Source organism: Rhinoraja longicauda, unplaced genomic scaffold (genome assembly GCF_053455715.1).
Source record: "Rhinoraja longicauda isolate Sanriku21f unplaced genomic scaffold, sRhiLon1.1 Scf000705, whole genome shotgun sequence".
Classification (NCBI taxonomy): Eukaryota; Metazoa; Chordata; class Chondrichthyes; order Rajiformes; family Arhynchobatidae; genus Rhinoraja; species Rhinoraja longicauda.
In genome coordinates, this window is record NW_027601921.1 from 16,635 (window position 1) to 27,500 (window position 10,866).

Here is a 10,866-nt window from a genome sequence, read left to right on the forward strand (position 1 = left end):
AGTGTGGAGGAGTCTCTGACGGTTTGAGGTAGTGAATTCCATAGGGTGGGAGCAGCGATGGAGAAAGCCCTGTCCCCCCAATATCTGAGTTTGGTCCGGATGTGGGGGGACAGGAGATTGGCAGCAGCAGAGCGGAGGGTGCAGGTGGGAGTGTGCCTGTGGAGGAGGTCGGTCAGGTAGGATGGGGCCAGGTTATGGAGGGCTTTGTAGGTCATGAGGAGGATTTTGTACTGGATTCTCTGGGGGATGGGGAGCCAGTGGAGTTTGTAAAGGACGGGGGTGATATGGTCACGGATCGGGGTGTGGGTGAGTAGACGGGCAGCGGAGTTTTGAATGTATTGAAGTTTACTGATGATTATTGAGGGTGCGCCATAGAGGAGGCTGTTGCAGTAGTCCAGACGGGAGGTGATGCCATCCCCAACCTCACTACTGCTGTTAGGTGGCCTGTACACAACTCCCACTAGCGTTTTCTGCCCCTTAGTGTTTCGTAGCTCAGCCCATATCGATTCCACTTCCTCCAAGCTAATGTCCTTCCTTTCCACTACTTTAATCTCCTCTCTAACCAGTAACGCTACCCCACCTCCTTTTCCTTTCTGTCTATCCCGCCTGAGGGTAATCCAGGTTAGTCGGGAAGTGGTGTTAGGTAAATTAAATGGATTAAAGGCCGATAAATCCCCAGGGCCAGATAGGCTGCATCCCAGAGTGCTTATGGAAGTAGGATTTGGACGAGGGAATTGAATGCAATATCTCTAAGTTTGCGGATGACACGAAGCTGGGTGGCAGTGTTAGCTGCGAGGAGGATGCTAGGAGGCTGCAGAGTGACTTGGATAGATTAGGAGAGTGGGCAAATGCATGGCAGATGCAATATAATTTGGATAAATGTGAGGTTATCCACTTTGGCGGCAAGAACAGGAAAGCAGAGTATGACCTGAATGGTGACCGATTAGGAAAAGGGGAGATGCAACGTGACCTGGGTGTCATGGTGCACCAGTCATTGAAAGCAAGCGTGCAGGTGCAGCAGGCAGTGAAGAAAGCCAATGTAATGTTGGCATTCATAGCAAGAGGATTTGGGTTTAGGAGCAGGGAGGTTCTGCTGCAGTTGTACAGTGCCTTGGTGAGACCGCACCTGGAGTATTGTGTACAGTTTTGGTCTCCTAATCTGAGGAAAGACATTCTAGCCTTAGAGGGAGTACAGAAGGTTCACCAGATTGATCCCTGGAATGGCAGGACTTTCATATGAAGAAAGACTGGATAGACTGGGCTTGTACTCGCTGGAATTTAGAAGACTGAGGGGGGATCTTATTGAAACATATAAAATTCTTAAGGGGTTGGAGAGGCTAGATGCGGGAAGATTGTTCCCGATGTTGGGGAAGTCCAGAACCAGGGGTCACAGCTTAAGGATAAGGGGGAAGTCTTTTAGGACCGAGATGAGAAAACATTTCTTCACACAGAGAGTGGTGTCTGTGGAATTCTCTGCCACAGAAGGTAGTTGAGGCCAGTTCATTGGCTATATTTAAGAGGGAGTTAGATGTGGCCTTTGTGGCTAAAGGGATCAGGGGGTATGGAGAGAAGGCAGGTACACGTTACTGAGCTGGATGATCAGCCATGATCATATTGAATGGCGGTGCAGGCTCGAAGGGCCAAATGGCCTACTCCTGCACCTATTTTCGATGTTTGTAAATCATGGCTGATCTGTCACTCCTAACCCCATTCTCTTGCCTTCTCCCCATAACCCCTGACACCCGTACTAATTTTTTAGTATGGCTGTATGGTAATTTAAATTTCATTGTACCTCAATTGGTACATGTGACAATAAACTGACCTTTAAACCTTGACTTGGCCTCCACATCCTTCTGTGGCAAAGAATTCCACAGATTCGCCACCCTCTGACTAAAGAAATTCCTCCTCATGTCCTTCATAAAAGAACGTCCTTTAATTCTGAGGCTGTGTCCTCTCCCACTATTCGAAATATCCTGGTCCCATCCACTCTCTCCAAGCCTTTCACTATTCAGTAAGTTTCAATGATGTTCCCCTCATTCTTCTAAACTCCAGCGAGCACAGGCCCAGTGCCGACAAACGCTCATCATATGCAAACCCACTCATTCCTGGGATCGTTCTTGTAAACTTCCTCTGGATCCTCTCCAGAGCCAGCACATCCTTCCTCAGATACGGGGCTCAAATGCCGGAGATGCAATTGTTTTCCAGATGGTATCTCTGGTCGCTCTGTGGCCTAACATCATGGAGCTGGAGGCCTTGCTCGGGACTGACTTTGAGCCCCACCATGGGGCCGAGGACTTTCCATCAGAGCCTGTGATCCTTTGCCTGGGATCGACGCTCCAACCACGGCCTGCAGACTTCAACATCGAGGAGCTCATAGTCTCGGGTAGAGACCGATGTCGGGAAGCTCCAAGCCGCAGAAGGTTGGACCAGCCCTGACCCAGGGTCAGATCACCCGGCATGGGAGAGCTGAGATTCTAAAGACACTTACTCACTCCATCCCCCCTCAACTCCCCTTAAAACTCCCCCGATGCCGGGGGCGGACGAAGGTGGAGAGGAAAAGGGAGGGAGCCACTCATTGCGGCCCCGGGCGGCCATCGCGGTGCCCAGCAGCAGGAGATCTCTCATCCCCCCCCCCTCATTGGCTGCCACTCCCGTCACTCGGGCTGGTCCTGCCGCCCTCCGAGTGGCAACCCTCCCCCAACTGCGCACGCAAGGATCCGGCGGCCATCTTGCGTAAGTATTAGATCAACGGGCCCCAACTGCGCAGGCACGGACCCGTTGGGTTCCCATTGTGATGTCAAACACGGAGGTAGCCAATCAGGATGTGCCGGACCCCACGTGGGGGGAGGTGGTAGAGCCAATCAAATTTATGAAAGTTTAAAAAGTGATATTTTAAAGTTTAAAAGGTGGATAACTTTTAAAATAAAGCAGCCATTTGAACCGCAGGCCAATGGTGAGTAAGTTGGGCCTAAAATTGTTGCGCTATCGTGTACCATTTTGGCTGTATTTCGGGTACGTATGGACAAACAAACAAGATGAGAGTTTTAATAATACACTAGAGCAAGTGGACCAGTTGGGCCCAAACCTCTCCTGTATTGGTGCAGCACCCTCTCTTTCCCCCCCACCCTCCCCTCCACACCGCTCCCTCCCTCCCTCCTTCCTCCACCCCTGGCCCCTCCTACCCTCCCCTCCCCTCCCACTCCCTCCACCCCCCTCCCTCTTCCTCTTCCCCCTTCCCCTCCCCTCAACCTCCATCCCCCTCAACCCCCCTTATCCACCCTCCTCCCCCCCTCCCTCCCTCGGATATAGATTTAAAGTTTAAAATGTGAATAATTTTAAAAATATAGCACCGATTTCACTGAAACTTCTTCTATTTGCACAAAAAGGAACAACGGTGAGTAAGGTGGGCCTAAAATTGTTGCGCTATCGTGTACCGTTTTGGCTGTAGTTCAGGAACAAACAAACAAATAAACGAGAGTTTTAGTATATAGATAGATAGATAGATTGCTCGCTGGAGTTTTACTGCAATTACTTTCTCTTCCAGACCAGGAGATCGGGACACTGACGGGATATCTGGGATCGGACGATGATCGGGAGATCGTTCTTCCTCCTGACCCTTCTCCAAGGTACCATCAGCAGCAACTCAGGTGTTTTCTGGCGAGGGGGCTTTTACTGGTCGGTGACTAGCGGAGTTCCGCAAGGTTCAGGGCTGGGACCGCTACGATCGTTTCGCTGAACACCTTCGCTCAGTCCGCCTGGACCTACCCGATCTCCCGGTTGCCAAACACTTTAACTCCCCCTCCTATTCCCACACTGACCTTTCTGCTCTGGGCCTCCTCCACTGTCAGAGTGAGGCCCAGCGCAAATTGGAGGAACAGCATTTCATATTTCGCTTGGGCAGCTTACAACCCAGTGGTATGAATATTCAGTAGGAAAGAACTGCAGATGCTGGTTTAAATCGAAGGTAGACATAAAACGCTGGAATAACTCAGCGGGTCAGGCAGCATCTCTGGAGAGAAGGAATGGGTGACGTTTCGGGTCGAGACCCTTCTTCAGACTGTAGAAGGGTCTCAACCCGAAAGGTCACCCATTCCTTCTCTCCAGAGATGCTGCCTGACCCGCTGAGTTACTCCAGCATTTTGTGTCTACCTTCGGTATGAATATTGATTTCTCTAACTTCAAGTAACCCCTGCATTCCCCCTCTCTCTATCTCTCTCCTACCCAAGTCGCACCAGCTTCTCATTTTCACCCAACAAACAGTGAACAATGGCCTGTTTTCTTTATCATCGTTACTCCTTTGCATATCTTTCATTCTTTGTTCTGTTTTGCTCTACATCATTGTCTATATCTCTCGTTCGCTTTCCCGTGACTCTCAGTCTGAAGAAGGGTCTCGACCCGAAACGTCACCCATTCCTTCTCTCCAGAGATGCTGCCTGCTCCCCTGAGTTACTCCAGATTTTTGTGTCTTTCTTTGGTTTCAACCAGCATCTGCAGTTCCTCCCGACACACCACTACTCTTCATGCTGTATATTAATGATTTGGACGAGCGGGATTGAAGGATTTGTGGCCAAGTTTGTGGATGATACAAAAATAGGTGGAGGGGCAGGTAGTGTAGAGAAAGCAGGGACTCTGCAGAAGGATTTGGACAGGTTGGGAGAGTGGGCAGAGAAGTGGCAGGTGGAATATAGTGTAGCAAAGGAGGGAGCACTGCACTGCGGGAGGGGCGGTGAGGAGAGAGTGCCGTGCTGTGGGAGGGGTGGTGAGGAGGGAGCTCCGTACTGTGGGAGGGGCAGTGAGGAGGGAGCTCCGTGCTGTGGGAGGGGCAGTGAGGAGGGAGCTCCGTGCTGTGGGAGGGGCAGTGAGGAGGGAGTGCCGTGCTGTGGGAGGGGTGGTGAGGAGGGAGTGATACAGTCTGGGAGGGGCGGTGAGGTGGGAGTGCCGTGCTGTGGGAGGGGCAGTGAGGGAGTGCCGGGCTGTGGGAGGGGCAGTGAGGAGGGAGCTCCGTGCTGTGGGAGGGGTGGTGAGGAGGAAGCGTGGCGCTGTGGGAGGGGTGGTGAGGAGAGAGTGATACAATGTGGGAGGGGCAGTGAGGAGGGAGAGCCACACTAAATGGAGGGGTGGTGAGGGAGCGCAAGATGTGCACCAGCTTCTCGTTCTCACCTCGCAAACAGCTAACAATCTGAAAGGTCACAACCTGAAACGTCCCCCATTCCTTTTCTCCAGAGATGCTGCCTGCCCCGCTGAGTTGCTCCAACATTTTGTGTCTATAAACAGCTAATAATGGTCTATTTCCTTTATCATCGTTCCTTTTTTGCAAAAATTTCATTTATTTGTTCCATATCTCTCCACATCACCGTCAATGTCTCCCATTTCCCTCTCCTCTGACTCCAGTCTGAAGAAGGGTCTCGACCCAAAACGTCACCCATTCCTTCTCTCTAGAGAGGCTGCCTGTCCCACTGAGTTACTCCAGCACTTTGTGTCTATCTTCAGTTTAAACCAGGATCTGCAGTTCCTTCCTGCACAGTACTAAAGATTGTTCCTTCTCTCCTCAGCGGAGGTGTCGGGACAGCTGTGGCCTGCGGACAATCCAGGACATGTGACAGCGCAGAATGGCTTGTGTGCACGGATTCCGTGTCACTACACTTACCCGCCGACTCTCAGCAATAAAGATCGGACGGGAATCTGGTATAACAGTGAGTGGCCGAGCAAGGATGCTTCTGTAGCCTTCCACTCCGGGAATCCCAGTCTAGAATTATCAACGTTTCGCCATCGGACCCGGCTGTCTGGAGATCTGAGAGACAAGGACTGTTCCCTGGTTATAGACAACGTCACACAGGATGACAATGGTCCCTACCTTTTCAGAGTTGAATTCCCTGACGGATGGCGTACCAACTACCTCCCTGTAACACGGCTCAATGTTATTGGTAAGTGCTCTGTATAATCACTCAACATCAGATGCTCAGCAGTGAGTGGGGAATAACATGAACTGTACACGTTCCCTGTTCACACACACACACACACACACACACACACACACACACACCGCAGCATCAGGAGCCTCGGCTCATTTCTGACCATTACGATACCTCCAGTTTTTGCGCTATTATTAGGTTTGCATTGCCCATATACACTGATGAGCCAAAACATTATGACCACCTGCCTAATATGCTGTTGGTCCTCCGTGTGCCGCCAAAACAGCGCCGACCTGCCGAGGCATGGACTCTCCAAGCCCCCTGAAGGAGTCCTGTGGTATCTGGCACCAAAACATTAGCAGCAGATCCTTCAAGTCCTGTAAGATGCGAGGTGGAGCCGCCGTGGATCAGACTTGTCGATCCGGCACATCCCTCAGATGCTCAATCGGATTGAGATCTGGAGAATTTGGAGGCCAGGGCAACACCGTGAACACTTCATCATGTTCCTCAAACCATTCCCCAACAATGTGTGCAGTTTTGCTGGGCGCATTATCCTGCTGAAAGATGCCACTGCCATCAGGGAATACCATTGCCATGAAGCGGTGTACCTGGTCTGCAATGATGTGTAGGTAGGTGACACGTGTCAAAATGACGTCCACCATGAATGGCTGGACCCAGGGTTTCCCAGCAGAACATTGCCCAGAGCATCACACTCCCTTCACCGGCTTGTCGTCTTCCCACAGTGCATCAGGATGCCATCACTGCCCTCGCGCATCGATGAGCTTTGGGCGCCCAACACCCTGTTGCCGGTTTGTGGTTTGTCCCTCCTCGGACCACTGTAGGTCGGTACTCGCCACTGCTGACCGGGAGCACCCCACAAGCCTGGCTGTTTCGCAGATGCTCTGACCCAGTCGTCCGGCCATAACAATTTGGCCCTTGTCAAAGTCACTCGGGTCTTTACTCCTGCCCATTTCTCCTGCATCCAACACGTCAACTTCAAGAACTGACTGTTCACTTGCTGCCTAATATATCCCACCCCTTGACAGATGCCATTGTAACAAGATAATCAATGTTATTCACTTCACCTGTCAGTGGTCATAATGTTTTGGCTGATCGGTGTACATTGCTAACAGTGATTCCATTTACACTTCTCGTTGCCTCGGTAAAGCAGCCAATATAAACAAGTACCACTCACAACCCGGTCATTCTCTCTTCTCCCTACTCCCATCGGGCATCAGATACAAAAGCTGAAAGCACATCACACCAGATTCAGAAAAAGCTCCTTCCCTGCTGTTATCACACACTTGGTTGCACCTCTTGTAAGCTAGGGACAAAAGACCTACCTTCCAATCTACTTCATTGCAGCCCTTGCACTTTTTTCATCTGCACTTTCTCTGTCGCTGTGGCATTATATTCGGTGCCCTCTTTATTTTCTCTTCTGCACATCTTGTTTTCCTCATGAATGGTTTAATCTGCTTGCGTAGCACAAAACATAGCTTTTCACTGTATCTTAGTACACATAACAATAAAAACCAGTACTAATACTAAATGTGCATTCCTCTGGCCTTTGCAGGTTTTTCTAGCTTCTTTGTAAATTCATCTCCACCCTTGACGAAGTCATATACAGCATGGAAACAGGCCCTTCTGCCCATCTACTCCATACCAACCATGTTGGCATTCTGGGCTAGTCCCAATGCCCATATTTGGCCCCCACCCTCTGAACCCTTCCTGTCCATATGTATTCCCCACAGTAGCAAGGACCTTATTTCCCCACGTTTCTCTTAGGAACGTTATTAACCATTGGATTTATCAGTGACTGTCTTATCCTAAGGTAGACACAAAAAGGTCGAGTAACTCAGTGGGTCAGGCAGCATCACTGGAGAATGTGGACAGGTACAAGGTGTTGGAGTAACTAAGCTGGTCAGTCAGCATCTCTGGAGAATGTGGACAGGTACAAAGTGCTGGAATAACTCAGCGGGTCAGGCAGCATCTCTGGAGAATGTGGACAGGTACAAAGTGCTGGAGTAATTCAGCGGGTCAGGCAGTATCTCTGGAGAAAAGGAATAGGTGACATTTTGGGTCGAGACCTTTCAGATTGAGAGTGGGGAGAGGGAAACGAGAGGTATAGCCAGTGAAGTAGAGAGATATAGAACAAATGGATGAAAGATGCGCAAAAAAAGTAACGGTGATAAAGGGAACAGGCCATTGGTAGCTGTTTATTGTTGGAAGGAACTGCAGATGCTGGTTTAAAGATCAATACAAAATGCTGGAGTAACTCAGTGGGACAGGCAGCATCACTGGATAGAAGGAATGGGTGACGTTTCGGATCGAGACCCTTCAAACTGAAGTCAGGGGTGAGGGAGATACATAGATAAGGAAGTGTGAGGTGAAAACAGGACAAAGGATGGAGATTGAGGAAAATGTACAACAGATCATTGTTAGCTGGGAGAAGGTAAAAACAGAGCAAACAGAGATAAAATGTAGTCGGAGATAGGCTCGTCGAAGAACTGGGAAGGGGGAGGGATGGAGTGAGAGAGAATACAAGGGTGACTTGAAGTCAGAGAGGTCAATGTTCATACCACTGGGCTGTGAGCTGCCCAAGTGAAATATGAGGTGCTGTTCCTCCAATTTGCGTTTGGCCTCACTCTGACAATGGAGGAGGCCCAGGACAGAAAGGTCAGTATGAGAAGGGGACATAGTGTTTAACAACCGGGAGATCAGGTAGGTTCAGGCGGACTGAGGGAAGATGTTCAGCGAAATGATCGACCAGTCTATGTTTGGTCTCCTTACAGCCCTCAGTGGAGAATCCTGCCCCCATCTACCTGATCACAGGCCATCATGACATTACTGATCCCTGGCCTTTTCAACTTCCCCTGACCATTGTTCCTCCCTGTTCATGGATCATCCTTGTGAATTTCCATTTACTTGTGGGACTGGGATAGGGGTGCCAACTATAGCACTCCCAAATACGAGACAAGGAGACGTCACCGCCCCGCGCCGCTCGTGACCTCACTCAGCCAGCGGCCATGTGCTCACGCTCAACCAATGGCGGCCGCCCGGGGCGGGAGGGGGGTTGCTACGCAACCTCCGTTAGGGGGTGCCTGGGCCTCTGGGCCTACACTGTCCAGGCCTGCACTGTTCGGGCCTGCACTGTCCAGGCCTGCACTGTCCGGGCCTACACTGTCCGGGCCTACACTGTTCCTCGAGCCTAATACGGGGCAAGGGTAGTCTTGTATGGGAAAATCCAATTTAGCCCAAAATACGGGATGTCCCGACGTGGCGTGGCGTGTTAGGGGCGTGGCTGCGTTCTGCAGCTGCGGCTCACCGGCAGTCTCTCTGTCTTTTTTTGTACGTTTTGATCTATTTTTAACTCTGTATATGTGGGGGGTGGTGGGGGGTGGGGGAAACCTTTTTTTCCAATCTCCTCAACGGAGATGCGACCTTTATCGTGTCGTATCTCCGTTCGCGCTACGGCCTAACACCGTGGAGTTGGCGGCCTCCAGCTGGGATCGACCTTGAAGACTCCGGTCGCAGGGCCTGGACTTACCATCTCGGAGGCTTCGGCCGTGGGCCCTGCAAACCGCAACATCGGGAGCTCGCAGGTCCCTGGCTGGCGACCGGCTTTCGGGAGCTCCAGCCGTAGCAGCTTCGACCGCCCCGGAGCGCGAGGTTTGATTGCCCCGCTCGCAGGACCTTCATCGCCCTGCATGGCCTGGCCGCGGCACTTTCCATCGCCCGGTGGGGGCTCAGGACCTTCATCGGCCTGCTCGGCTTGGCCCTGGGACTTTCCATCGCCCGGTGGGGGCTTCAAGAGTTGGGAGCCTCGATCACCTCGTGGCACCACGGGAGAAGAATGAGGAGGAGATAAGACTTTTTTTTGCCTTCCATCACAGTGAGGGTGTGCCTGGAGCAATCACTGTGATGGCTGTTTGTGTTAAAAATTGTAATTGTGTGTCTTGTGTTCTTTATTGTCTACTGCCGGACCCTGACGTGAGAGGACGCTGGCGCTATTTGTTCACCGCTTCTCCGTCAGGACAGTTCGTTTGTTTTTATGTCTTGACTGTTTTTGTAAAGCGTCTTTGAGCACTTGGAAAAGCGCTATAAAAAATAAATGTTTATTATTATTATTATTATTATTATTAATATGGGACAGTTGGCAACCCAAGACTGGGATTTCGATGTGAACCGATGCATCTAATGATATTTAACTAAAAGTATCCGTTTCTCTGTGTGTTAGATTTCGCAGATAAACCCACGATATTCCCCGCTAAAATGGTGGCAGGTCAGCCTGTGAACGTGACCTGCTCCTTCAACACCACGTGTAATGGAACGACACCCAACTTAACCTGGGTCACCCCTGCTGATATACCATCGTCAGCCTCGCACAGCAAAACTCAGCGGGGTGACACGCTGACATATACTTCTGTTCTGTCCCTGACCCCAGCGCTCAAACATGACGGGCAAGACCTCACCTGCAAAGTCAGATACCCAACTGTCTCATCCAAGCAGAAACTCACACTGACTGTGCAATGTAAGTATGGAGATCGTTTATTGTGCAGGAACAGCAATCATCTATTCGCAGTGCTGGTACATAAGGTCAGGACCTTCATCGGCCTGCTCGGCTCGGCCCTGGGACTTTCCATCGCCCGGTGGGGGCTTGGGTTTTCTCCGAGATCTTCGGTTTCCTCCCACACTCGAAAGACGTGAAGGTTTGTAGGTTAATTGGCTTGGTAAATGTAAAAATTGTCCCTAGTTTGTGTAGGATAGTGGATAGGATATTGTGTAGGATATGCGGGGATCGCTGGTCGGCGCGGACTCGGTGGGCTGAAGGGCCTGTTTCCGCGCTGTATCTCGAAACTAAACAAAGAACTAGTGTGTGAACGGGTGAGCGATGGTCAGCGTGGACATGGTGGGCCGAAGAGCCCATTTCCGCGCTGTATCTCAAGTCTGAAGT

General features: G+C 50.9%; 1 protein-coding gene across 2 annotated transcripts in view; it reads left to right on the top strand.

Annotated features, from left to right (window-relative positions):
- The first annotated feature begins 3,539 nt into the window (after positions 1-3,539).
- Positions 3,540-10,866, top strand: part of LOC144591212 (myelin-associated glycoprotein-like) — a 25,352-nt gene continuing 18,025 nt past the window's right edge. For both annotated transcript variants that reach the window (XM_078395501.1, XM_078395502.1), the window contains exons 1-3: positions 3,540-3,626; positions 5,553-5,924; positions 10,150-10,443. In XM_078395501.1, coding sequence (XP_078251627.1) covers positions 3,587-3,626; positions 5,553-5,924; positions 10,150-10,443 — 706 coding nt within the window. In that variant the 5' untranslated portion in view covers positions 3,540-3,586. The remainder of the gene's footprint in view (positions 3,627-5,552; positions 5,925-10,149; positions 10,444-10,866) is intronic.